Source organism: Lampetra planeri, chromosome 1, assembly GCF_965212315.1.
Source record: "Lampetra planeri chromosome 1, kcLamPlan1.2.h2, whole genome shotgun sequence".
Taxonomy (NCBI): Eukaryota; Metazoa; Chordata; class Hyperoartia; order Petromyzontiformes; family Petromyzontidae; genus Lampetra; species Lampetra planeri.
In genome coordinates, this window is record NC_136107.1 from 19002381 (window position 1) to 19016284 (window position 13904).

The 13904-nt window shown below is 47.7% G+C and overlaps 1 protein-coding gene across 11 annotated transcripts in view; it reads right to left on the reverse strand.

Annotated features, from left to right (window-relative positions):
- Window positions 1-1830: 1830 nt before the first annotated feature.
- The window catches only part of LOC144719616 (POU domain, class 2, transcription factor 1-like), a 116939-nt gene continuing 104865 nt past the window's right edge, over window positions 1831-13904 (reverse strand). For all 11 annotated transcript variants that reach the window (XM_078595781.1, XM_078595724.1, XM_078595774.1 and 8 more), the window contains 2 exons: window positions 13153-13223; window positions 1831-11668 (listed from right to left, as the gene is read on the reverse strand). In XM_078595781.1, the coding sequence (XP_078451907.1) occupies window positions 11493-11668; window positions 13153-13223 (247 nt within the window). In that variant the 3' untranslated portion in view covers window positions 1831-11492. The remainder of the gene's footprint in view (window positions 11669-13152; window positions 13224-13904) is intronic.

Consider the following 13904-nt stretch of genomic DNA (forward strand, 5'->3'; position numbering starts at 1 on the left):
CGCTTGTTTGGCCTTGATGGCAGAAGAGCTTGCAGCAAACGTCTTCACCCACATCGCCTGGATATAATAAACACATTCCTGCGGAGGGAGCTGGTAGGAACGTTGGGTTGCTCGGTCAATGGCCAGGGTCAACGGCGGCGTGGTGTATTCCACAAATATGGCCGACGGTGAGGGCGGGCACAAGCCGGCGTGAGTAGGTTAAACGTTGAGTTTTTTAAGGGCACCACGGGGTGAGCAGCCCCTCCCCACCCAGCCCCACCCCACCCACCCCACCCTCCCCTCTCCACCCAGCCCAATCCCTCCCATTTTTTGGATGCACGACGGGCGGACACAATAATCCCATGTGGGCTGGTGTAATCAGGTTCCTACCAGTATGAATCACAGTTCTCATTTACATCAAGGTAATGCATATGCTTCAGTATGGTCAAGACTCGCTGTCAACCAGAACATCATACTTTCATATTCATAAACAAAGTATGGGTGTAATGAAAGACCGTACTTTCACTTTTGAATGATCTTTCATTACACCCGTACTTTGTTTTGGCGCTTGTCGACTCTTGAGCCTTCTGGTTGCCCAGTGGTTGAGATTCCACCATTGTCAATTCTAATGGGTGTACTGTTGAGATGTTAGACACAAAACAGGCCTCTGCCAAGTATTAGTCGTGTACTCAGTGCAGTTTACTCAATGCACTGCATAACATGGGTTAGGTGACTATACAGTAAGACACGGGGGGGGGGGGGGGAGTTATGTCGTTTTTCTATCACGTAATAACCCGTTTACCACACGTGTCAATGCCACCATTGCCAATGTAATGCTATAACTATACCGCTTGGGAAGTGCCACCAACCAGCTTTTGCCAACCAAAAATACCCTTCTAAATACGTGCACACCCTACCCGAGGTACCTGCGCTGGAGTTAACGAAATTGTACAATCCCCCAAAATATCAAACCCCTCCGACTCCGTGGGACTTGGTACAGACTGAGACAACAACAAATCCCTTCCATAACTGGAACGGAGTCAGTCACCAACAGCCAAGCACCACCTGGGGAGATCCACCCACGAAGGGCCCCCTGCAGTTCCCACCTTCCACACGGGACTCCTTGGGGCACGGGTCCAGACGCGGGCAGAAGAATCTTCCCGTGGAGGTGGGCGGGATGCAACCGTGGCAGTGAAACGAGTTTTGACGATGTATGCGAATGAAAATTACTTTTCCAACGGTGCCGCCACCACCATCGCTTGCGATGAGAGCGAAAATCCATGCGAACTGCAAGGCATCCAGCAGGCCTCCCTCCCTAAAGCCCCCCCCCCCTCTACAGATGCCAGAGGATTCGGGCCATAACCACTTGTGAATGGGGCTGTCCAGTCACTGCCACTTAATCCCAGTTGACACGCAAGCATAGTTATCACAGACTGAGTTTGAGTGGGCCATGATCCTCCGAAGAGGAGCTTGCAGGTGGAGATGTATCTTTTCAACCATAGCTCTAACCTTTTCTCAGAGGCAAGTAAAACCACGACAGGTTCTGTAACTGGGACAAATAACTCGGCGAGGTAGGTCTAACAAGGCATGGGAGCATAGATGTGTATATTTAGCAGGAAACAAAAAATAGTTGCAACACTGAAGGTAGAAATGTTAATTGAATTGTAGGTGGTTCACGTTTTGACTGAACAAAATTGTCCACAGCTGGAAGAACCATCGTCCTGACAAATCTTAAATAGTGAAGTCAACTTGGATCTAGATAAATTCCCCCGAGGTAATCGATGTGTGGAAAGGGTACCAACAGAAGCACCTGGCAATACGCACTCATGGAAGGCAGTCAGAACGCAAGGCCACTCTTACTAGATACCTTTAATACTTAAAATACAGGAGTACCAAAATCTCAAACATACATTATTTAAGAAAACCCAATATATTAAGGTTGTATTAGAACATAACAGTGATAGTCAAAGGGTGAAGGGAGCTGCTGCACGATGGACCAGATGAACAGGGCCAGCTTTGCCTCGTGCGATCGCTTGACCCCATGTGCATTTGCAGGGTCAGATGTAACTTCACACTAGCCAAGATCTCCTTAAACTTCATGTCGTATGCCATGCATGCTCCCCTCCCCCCTCCGTGGTCCAACTTTTGTGTTCGTTAGCCAAAAGGTGCGCTCGGTGGACCCTAATAACCAATCTGCGGATGAATGTGCAGGAAACTGATCGTACAATAAAACCGGACCACGGATCAGGCATGTATGAGTAAGTTTAGAGAAATTATCCTCGATACTTTTTAAGCAAACCCCAAAAAAACTACATAACTTAAAATTCAATGGACATTCTACATTAGAGAAATTCCCAAACCACTGGCACTGCGCCAGCGATTGAGCATGTATAATATAATTAATAACTGTATTCCATTTTCTCTGTGAACGTTCCTTTACACGGATATATTCAAAGCCATGCCTAAGTGAAGGGCAAGGCTTTAAAAGTTCATCATGGCAGATCGAGGGCCCTCCATTCACCCCCTGGAAAGCAATGCAGCGCTCGCCAGGCGGGACAATTACGTGAAGTAGTCATTGATTTAAGTGTTCAGTATTCTTCGACTGCTTCCGCACACCACACGTTATAAGAGCACAAAAACCAGGGATGGGGGGGGGCAAATCCCACCAATGCAGGAGTTACCACGAGCATCGACGTACGGGGCCGGATCCGCTGAAGCGTTTTAATGGCACTGTACGATAAAGCAAGGCGACACAGGGTCAGTTTGTACAAGTCGTATGTGCACACATTCACACGGACAGCACAGTACAGCATTCAGTTTTGGTTTTAGTTAAAATTTTCAGTGAAAAAAAACCACAATTATTATTCAGGCACCCAGGCGGACACCCCCCCCCCCCCCCGAGCTGGGGATCCCTTCCGGGCAAAGAATGCTTCTCTTTGGTTTCAAAACGAATCAAACAAAGCACACATTTCGCTCGTCTCGTTACAGTTCACAATCGGAGTTGCACGTAGCACTTGAGATGAACGTCACATTCTGCTCGAGACGCTACAACCACCGGGCATCGTAGGAACTCGCGCAGCTCACGCGGACGGCGAACGCGTAACGCCACTTGTTTGCGGAAAGCACGCATACAAACAACGCTTTGCGTACAGACGCGGGTCGTCGCATCATCCAGGTCAAGAGGCTCGAACCCGCCAGCTGCAGTAGGACTTAAGGTGGCACCTTGCCGGCAGCAGCAGCAGCAGACACCGCCCGTCGCTGCATTTGCAGGTTGAGCCTCGAGTCCTCGGGCTACGCAGGCAAGCGGGTGTTGGGGTGAACGAGGCCTCCCTCGTGAAACGTAACAGTGATGGGCAGCTCTCCAGACCAACGCTGGGCACGGCCGGAGGAGCTAACACTGACCCACAGTGAAAACTCAAGCATTTTAATGGCAGACACCAGACGTTGCCTCAGGCGTTGTCTCATGTCCCAGTCCTTAAGACTCCCCCCCCCCCACCCCCGTCCATTACCACTCCTCCAGATGCAATGTAAATTAGTCAGATATGAAAATGGCAGGTGTGTCTCGGACAGAATGTAAACCACAAGTGTCGATGCAGCGCGTGTGCTCAACAATTGTCCTGCTAAATGTATTCAATCCACCTGGGAAATGGACGTGAACCGTGGATTATTTATTTCAGCCGATTCAGACACTAAACAATTAACCCACAGAATGCAACAATGAGATAAAAACGAATGACATTTCATACGAAACCAATGGTTATGGAACGACAACCCTCGCGTAACTCACACAGCCCACCTGCCAGTCCAGCTTCTTCACCAACCAATGGACAACGCGTGCCACTGATTATCCAATTTCCAATTCAGTTGGTGAACATGACAAAACATGGGGAAAGCTGAACTGAAGATGCACCGCGGGGAGGGGTCGAGCGGACTGGAGTGTCACAACTGCTACGCTTATTATTCGTACAATGCAGGCGTGCACCTCACCTATGCATCACATTCAAGAGGCACCCACAGAGGAAATTATGTGACGGGGGTGTGGGGGGGGAACAATCGTCAAAGCAGCAGGGCAGATCCTGCACATCGGAACTGGACATCCGGTGGCAGGAACGTCACGTCACCCCGACGCGAAATGGAACGGTCCGAAGCGAGGGAGCACAACGCACATCCAAGTGCCGTGCAGCAACTTTAACCTGAACCCCATGCACGTTCATCATCGCGGTCCCGTCTCTAGGTTCGCCCATCACACATCCTAATCAGCAAACTGAGCTCGTCATCGATCACGATTTGAAGCAGTGCTGCGCGTGAACGCACAAAGCCACTAAACAATGCAACTCCCAACTGTGCAACTAGGGCAAGCTCGACATTTGGTTTCTAGACAGATGAGGTATTTAAGTAAATGGTGCACTCCTCCAACATCCACAGCCACTCTTCTCTGTACCCGTTCATCCCAGGGGAGGTGCGAGCACGAGGGTCATGGGTCCGAGTGTTCGAGGGGTCAAGATCGTAGGCGCACGCGCCACGCGTACCTACGGCACTCGGGCGCGCACGCACACGAGCACAAACCCGAACCGTACGAGCTACTGTTACAGTAAGCGAAAGTCTGTCTTGCCGACGGTACAAAAATAGTTTTCTTATTTGCATCGTCATGGCCTATGTGTATTCACGTGAGGTTAACTTTCGTGACGTATGTGGCACTGGGTTAACCGTATGCATTAGCCCTTTTTACATGAAAGAAATTGGTTTCAGCGAAACAGAAAGCTACTCGTAAAACACTTTTAATGAACTCAGTTTTGAATAAATCTTTTTTTATTATTAAAATTTTTTTTCCCAATGCTTCAATGTGTACTATATTCTTTATTGTCTCATTGTAAAATAATGGTTTGGTCAAAATGGTTGCACTGAACTGGTTTTTAATTTGTCTAACTGCTCATGCTAAATACAAAATCGCACTGTGCAACGTAAAGTGGACATTAAACACCCTGTGACACAATTCGCAAGAGTAGATGCCCCGTATCTGCGTCATTGCCAATATCATGTGAAAATTACCTCCAAAAAAAAATCGGAGCATTTTTAACTACTCGATTCCTTTACAACAACAGTTATGTCATGCAGACAGCCTCTGCATAAGAGATGATTAATCTCATCACGTCACAGCTTAGTTAATCGGTGGCTATAAATTCATAATTTTAGACCGGGTTAAGATAAAACTAGATTTTAGTACTCGGGCTAAATCTGGTTTTCATAGGTGGTCAACGACACGCTCCTAGTCGCAGCGTGTCGGTAACCGCCATATGAGCAACTCACATTACCACGTGAAACCAATCATTTATTATTTCCTACTCGAGCAGGGGGGGCGTGTGGCTTAATTTCAGTGGGAGGCGCTTACCCAGTCCGACCCCGTAATGAGTTAGTGAGGGGCGCCAGATACACAGAAAGTCGTGAACTCAATACTGCAAACTTGTTAGGGAGCCCTTGCACAAAAAACCGACGCCGTAATAACAGCAGCGCCTAAGCCTATTTTTTGTCAACAAAATGCGCATTTAACCAATAAAGGACGATATTCTGTCACACGTTTTTTGCTGTTTGTTAAATGGGACACTGCCGTTGGGAATTTGTACCATTATATTGGCCACCTCGAACATCAAAAGTCTTCGTCGGCTGAACGCACTGTTCATTCGCGTGCACTGCTGGTATGGACAGCGCTCGCAGAATTAAGCAAAATACCGCTGGAACCAATCCGCAATCGGTGAGGACTTAGAATGACTCGGTGATAAACAAGTAGGGTCGGCGATGGACACTGGCTTCCAACGCGATTTTTTAGGGCATCGGTATCTGCCACACAATAAGCACCGACAATTCTTTCTGTTTTATGTATAAGTTCGGATGTACAGTGACTTCTGTGACGCCAGTCCGAAAGCTCACCGTGGGGGTTTCTAATCACCGTCGAAGTGTGCCCTTTAACAGGGAGGCTTTCGCGACCAACTGCATCGCCTTAGGAAGAAAGTGTCGACCCAGATAAATGGAAATGAAGCATTGTAACTAGATAGAAGTCAGCGCTTAAGACTTTAAGGGGACGCACATACAGGTTTACGTACATCTGCACATGCGCACAAATCTATTCACAGGCTGTCATTGAACCTTAAAAAAAGAATTATATCTCTATATGTACAGGACATAACACAAATATAAAAAAAAGAATGTACATGTTAAAATCATGTTTTAGAATCCACTGGCTCCCAACACCACTTTACCTGCAAATAAAATTAAATATTTCGAATGAAAAATGAACGTTTGAGGGGCCCACCCTGAAGATGCCCAACGCGGATATCCAGGGCCCCGAATCGTGGATCTTGGCACCCAGGTTGCGAGCCAATGGTGTTTATCAATCAATATACTCTTGTTAAAAACATCACAATGTAATAATTCATTGGAATACTACCACTGCTATATAGTATATACAAAAAAGACCATAAAAACGTGTTAAATCAAACTAAACAATATTTTAAGCATTATTTCACCTGGAACAACCCGTAACCTCTGAAAACTACAAAACCCCAAGATACGATTAAATTAAATTACAATGTCGCCGTGTTTGTTTCCCCCTGCTTCATCATCCGACTGCGTGCGCAATGCGTGGCGCACAGCACACGCCGCCGCACTCAAAATTTAAACACAGAAGCTATCTTAATGGGGACGGGGGAAGGGACATCTGTGCGCCGAGTCGCGCTGAAACGAAGGCAGCGAGGATAACGGATGAGAGCCACGTCGAGCGCCGGACGGGGCAAATATATTGGTGGTCAGAACTAACTCAGAAGGGGTTCACACACTTGCTGAACATCTATTTATCCAGGAAAGTCCCCGTTGAGTCACAGGACACTTTTTTTCACGATGCGGTTGTTGGGGGGGGGGGGGTCCTGCCAACATTCCCAGGAGGGGGATATGATGCTAAGTATTTTGAGGTCCGGAGAAACGCCGATCTCGCACACAGCATCTCTACAGAGCTACGTGCAAACTGTTTAAAGACTCAGAGCTACAAGGAAGGCAAATGAAGAGCATTTAAGCTGCGGCCGACTCGAGGCCGAAAGCGTAAATCTCGAGACATTTCGAACGCTGTGCAGCAATGTGCGCACATGGTGCCACGAACTGTAACATCACTCCAACAGGAGCTCCAGCTGACGCTGCAATGAATAGGAAAAAGCGCTTCCAGGGGTCCCAGGTTCCCTCTAAGAGTATCGTTCCAACCACAGGTCGCCCTCGGAACGGGGTGGTAACTTGTGTAAGACCAAGCACAGAAAAAACGGGTTTTTGCAACGCGTACTGGATCTGCATCGAATGCATTCCCACTCACCGTTCTGCCATTCATTTGGACTGCATTGCTATAAAAAAAAAGATCTCTTAAGAGTCCGTAAGTGCTGTGACTGCAGTGCCCAATGTAATCAGAGCCCAAAAAGACAAAGTCCCCCATATAGCCTTAAGAGACTGTTGGGGCAGGCGCTGTTAGCGAGCACCTATTAAGGCCGGCACGGCACGAGGGATTGCCAGTACCACGCTAGGCCGCCTTTGTCTCCGTAGTGGCAATGTTTACACACCGCACCAGGTATTGATTTGAGGAGTTGATCTAGGGGCAGGGGTGGGGAACCTTGCTTCTGCCAAGGGCCATTGGGATATTTATAACATCATTCGCGGATCAAACAAAAATGATCAACTTAAAAATTTGCCTGTTATAATTGGTCAAACATTTAATGAACTCACCCCTGTGATGGCCGGAACTGCTTCTCATTGGCGAGGCGTGTGATGTTAGCTGCTATTGATGATGTTGCTACTCGCAACTGCTTTTACAGGTTTGCTCCTAGATTTATTGAATTTCGAGTCTCGCCTGCGGTTGCCTTGGCAGGGCCACATCAAATGATTTCGTGGGCCTCACACGGCCCGCGGGCCGGACGTTCCCCACCCCTGATCTAGGGGATACCCAGGACCGGATCAAATAATTGTCAGTGGTGTTGGCCGTGAACGGGAATCGAACTCGGGACGCCGGGTTCGTAGTGCAGCTCGCCAACCGCTCCACTACCAGTCCCCACAATTCAATAGAGCCCCAACACATGCAGGCACAAGTACACATTACGTCCTCGACCTCTAGGTTTCGATCTCATTTACATGACCAGCTGCACACCAAAAGGGGCTCCTGGTGTGGCTTCAAGAGATAAATGAATGCCCTCAACGAAGGGAGTAAAAACTCAATCTCCAATAGAAGTTACCACTCGACGCTGCTGAATGTGCCACGTGAATCGATGTTGAAACACAAACGACCGTCGTTATTTCGATCCAGTTCTCTATTTTTACCCAACTTATTCAGCTGCGAGAAGCGCAGCCAATTTCTAATCGGCTGTTACTCCCGTGCGATGCAGAAATTAATCCTGAGCAGAGGAAGCTAAGTCGCCAAAATTCAGCACTTCCACATGAAAGCCGGCAGGCGGCAGACGAGTGACAAGGTAAGGACGTGTGTTCAGCTTCTTTCATATTTTGTCGAAGTCGCAAGACGACGAATCAGAAATCTGCGCGAGTAGCATCAACAACACGTGACAAAGAGCTTCATGGCTCGTCGGATTCCTCCAGGATAAATATTCTCATTCTTACAATGAACACCTCCTGTAATGCTGCCTCATTTGACGAGGAGGACTTGCCCCGAGCGACATAACTTACTCAATTCAGAACCTTACCGAACCCTCATCAAAACATTATTCTTGGCATGCAGTCACATCTCACGTTAAAATATGTTCAACTCGATGAATTGACCCTGGCTATCAAGTTCATAGATTCTATTTTTTTTGCATGAACACAGAGCACCGTATCCCCGTGCCAGCTGAAAGCAGTTAAAGCTCACCAAACGTGCATTTATATGTTTTGTTTAAAGCTGCGCACATGGAAGATTTCCTGTTTACAAACGGCATGCAGTGGTGGGGGGGGGGGTGACGGACAGCTCTCTTCGATTTGCACTTTGTCTCACTCCAAGCACTCTCAACAACCGGGCTCAAGTGATGAGCAGGAATACATTGACCCACAAGCACATTGCTTAATGTAACCAGACCAACATGCCCGAATGTTAGACTCATGTGCAAATGTGAAAAAAGAAAACAAATCCGACATCGGAGCAATGAGAACTGTGATGAGAAAGCAGCAGTGTATGCACGAAAGAAAATGGGACTATTGTAGCCTGCACTAATCTTAATTTACCTAACAATGTCTTATTATTATTCACAAAATAACATGAGCACGCACCACTAATTTACTCTTAGAAGTATGAAGTAACATCACAAAGATGACAATGGATTTGTTGGACACGAGAAGAGAGTGATTGATAGTCTTCAACTCAATGTGGCTGGAACTGTCCGGCTGCATTTCCCTTGGCAAATTAAACACACCCTTCACACTGACCACCCGCCTACAATGCCCAACCGATTGAGGACCAGGCTTACTCGATTACATTAAACGGTGCTGGCGATTCCCCACGCACCTCTCCCAACTGCCCCTGCCTGTTCCAAGTGGCAGCTCGACGAATACTGGGTGAGAAAGCACATCGAGCCATCCAGCGGGCGGACTCTATTGCTCGGGCGGCAGGAGACAGAAGGCAGTGATGGTGCACACATTTGCAATCTTGTGACCTAAAGGCAGAAAGTTAAACCTGAAGGTTTAAAAGCAGGCTGCTCTCTGAACTGACTTAGTTTGTTATCCTTCCCTCGCACCTCCGATTAGCACAATTAGCTACGTAGGGTGCGAAAGAAGTTCAACATCAATAAGAGGTTTTTTTAGTTAGATCGTGTAAATGTGTCGTTAAAACCCGCCACCACCCGACACAGCCAACTAGTAAGGGTTGTCACGTAAACAGAACATGCCAATTCTGGCTGTTGCCTGATGAAGCTAGTTGTAATTACTGGCGAAACGTCGTACTCGGATTGTAAATGCTGTGGCTTGGCACTCCAACACACCGGTGTGCTGTACTAGTGACGAATTGGCACTTTCCGTTAACATGACAACCCTTACTAGTTGGCTGTGTCGGGTGGTGCCGGGTTTTAATGACACATTTATATATTTACGTGATCTAACCCAAAAACCTCTATTATGGATGATATTGGTCACGAAAGCCTACGTGTTAAAAAGTTCAACATACAATACGTACAAAGGGGCGTGACTACACATATTTGGCAATGGAAAACAGCCTCATAATGCAGCATGTACCATTTACAATGTAAAATCCAACTTCAGCTTCTCATCCTCCTTGTGCAAATGAAAACCATGTCTCCCTCACTGTGGAACAAGCATTTAAAAACAAGAGCTGTGTGCGAAACGGACAGCATCGGCAAAAACTAGTTGTGCACTTCAATAGTTGCTTGCGTCTCGCTCGTCACCACGTCTGCAACAACCAGACGCATCACGACGGGTGGAGAAAGAAAACAGAAATTACTCAATTCAATCTCAGCTGGACGCACAAGTCTCCTGACCGCACATGTATCACAAACACACACACAGAGCACACAGAGATAATCTTTGGATAATCTGCAAAGTTTTCATACGGATACTTGCCAAAAAGCTCCGTGACCTCCAAGGGTGTGCGTTCAGATGCATCACAAGAGTGTTCAGGGTAGGCTATAAAATGTTGTACCATAGGGCTTCATCCGAATACACTCTGATACAGTTGATCTCTTTATCACTTCAGTAGAAGTACACACTGGCAGATTAACAACTTGAGGGCACCGGTGGGTTGAAGAGAATCCACACTCAGGTCCAGAGCAACGGCTCATCTTGTCGGGGTGGAGAAAAATGGCCTCTCCACTTCACGATGCTCTGCCCAAAACCTAAATAGCGCACCATGGCAATGCCACAAATATTTCTGAAAACGCATGTAAGTAGCGGCGGCGTTAACACGAGAAGCATGGTTATGCTGGGGTCAGCACTGCCCTGCGGTTCCCATGGGCGGAGGGTGTGACTGCCATGTGGGTGTGCGACACTGTTGAGGAACGTTGGCTGGCTGGCGTGCTTGCCGCTCGCACTCTGGCGGTGCGTTTTGAACGACAGCCTGATCCACCACCTGGTAATAACTGGCCAACGGCTGCCGTGTTTACAGTCTCGGGGTCCCGAGATTGGTGCGGCAGCAGCTGAAGTCCCTCTGCCCCTCACATCAAGTCTCATGGTGGGCTGCACTCACCCGGCTCCTGTGGTGGCAGTAGTTAGGCAGTCGGTTTTTGCAGAGGCTGTGGCAATGATGGGGCAGACTAAGCAAATGCCGTGGTGATGAAGTAAGGGAAACAAACACAAGTTTCTACTGTCAGCAACGACGACCGCTGTTTCTCCTCGAGTCTCCCACCAATGTTGTTTTTTTGACATTGTTCTCATTACACAGACGTCGCACCCTCAACATCCATCGCCACGGCCCGGTCGGCAGCCAGCGTGGTGCTGGCAAGGCCTGGCTGCGGCTGTTGAGGGCGAGGCAGAGGCCACGCGCGTCACCGCGGCGGCTACTGCACGCGCGCCGTGGCGTCGGAGGTCGCGCTGGTGCCGGCGGGCGTGGTGACCACGGTGCTGACGAGTGGGATCCCCGCCGCGCTGATGAACAGCGGGGTGGAGCCCGCGGCACCCGCAGAGCTGCCGATCAGGAGGCTCCCGTCAATCAGGGTCCCCCCACTCTGCAGCGCTGTACGGGGCGGAGAGGCAGTGGAAGGGGGGGGTCGGCATCACTGTCGTCGTCGTGATGTAATATTTCGATTGTGTGCGTCACTCATCCTGCCTAAAATAATGGACGCATGTCAAATCGTAAGAACTGAAGAGGTAGTGGTTTAATTTGAAATGTTCGTTTGTTGAGCGATTTTTCAAAAGCCCATGACAACGGCACACGGTTGGCCTGCTCTTATGAAAGGTGTCACAGGAGTGATATCCATGTTAAGGCAGACGCTGTAAATACGGTGCGAGCACCACATTACCATGTTGTTAGGTTTTTTCGGTAAAGTCACGTGAAATCGCTGCCAGGAAATGAGTCTTTGTTGTGTAGAATGGTTGACTGAGCCTATTGTTATGTAGAGGTGGTGCGGCTGAAATCGCTGCCAGGAATGCTCCAAATATGTGTAGTTAAATCTTTTTTGCATGGTTAATAAAATCTTTCCAATGATTACTAACTTAGTAAGTTAGTAATTACTAACTTAGTAATCATTGGAAAGATGTTATTAACCATGCAAAATTACTAACTTAGTAATCATTGGAAAGATGTTATTAACCATGCAAAAAAGATTTAACTACACATATTTGGAGCATTCCTGGCAGCAATTTCAGCCGCACCATCTCTACATAACAATAGACTAAGTCAACCATTCTACACAACAAAAACTCATTTCCTGGCAGCGATTTCAGTCGCATCACCTCGACATAACTAAAGGCGCAGTCCCATTTACACGCACCTTTACATCATCCGCACCTAGTTTTCACAACAAAGGCTCATTCCTAACAGCGTGCTTCAGCCGCACCGAACCTCACAAAAATAATATTCAGGGCCTACCTTGGCTCCTCCCACCCTCAACCAGTATATATACAAGGACTGTTTTCTTGGAATCTCTCTCACTTGATACAGCTATCGTGCTGTGACGGTTCCACCTGAAGACGGAAGCTTGTGTTGCCTCCGAAACGTCGTGATTTTTATTTTATTTTTATTAATTTTAATTTTTTACCTAATGACTTTACCGAAAAAACCTAAGAATATGAATCCTTGCAGTCACGAAAGCTTCAAATCTAGAATCACCACATTACCGTCGGTCAATGTAAAAAAATACTAACAGACCTGTGCCGGGATCAGGTGGTGGAATCAATAGCACGCACTGGTGTGCATTACATTTTTGACACATTCATTGACAATCTCTATTGGTAGCAGCTTAATTAAGAGACAACCCCAAAAGCTTAAAGAGATATTTGAATTACTTTTGATAACAGACATTCAAACATTTTGCATTGTAATATGCTAATTTTGGAATATGTATATATTTTTAAAATCTCGACGAACAAAACCTCACGGGGCAAAACGGTCTCAGGACACAATGGTCAGAAGGTTCTCAACTTAGATTTGGTGCATAAGTTGGGTTCAGCATCGGCCGAACGTGTGCGGGGCGAGTGCGCGGGGTGCTGCCGCCATACTCTGGATGGTGGCAAAGGTGGGGGCCGAGGACGATGCCAGTGGCGCCGGCGTGAAGCTGACGACAGTGCCCCTGAACGACGAAAACAACACAGACAATTACAAAGATCCCCCGTGTAGCCTTAACAACTCTTAGGGAAAGTGCTGTTAGAGAGCACCTATGAAGGCCGGCACGGCACATGACGGGGTGGGGGGGTGCCAGCACCACGCCCAGGACCAGATCAGATAAATCGTCGCTGGTTTTGGCCGTGAGCAGGAATCAAACTCGTGTCACCGGGTTAGTAGCGCAGTGCACTAATCGCTGCGCTACCGCTTGCCACAAACAACACCACCACGGCCACCACGGCGCGGAGCAGGCAGAGTTACCCACACAACCGCCACGCAGATGATCACGCGGAACCAGTAGTCGCACATGTAGAGGTATGAATTTCACGCGGGGAGCAAGTTGAGTGGGCACGGTGGGGTTAGGGGGTATAGGGTGAACAACAAGAACTGACAGGGGAAAAAGAGATTAGAATACAAACACATGACTCAACAAGACAAGGTCAGGATTGGTTCAAAATGCTGCAGCCACTGTGCTTACTTAAATCAACACACAAGCTTTCTGTTAAATTCAGGATGGATTGTAGATTTTCAAATACTACTTATGAGGTCCTTCAGTCTCGGGCCTTCATATTTATTGGAACATCCAACACCTTTTACCTAGAAGTCAGTTCCTAGAAGTTATCGAACATGTATTGATTGGACACTGGGT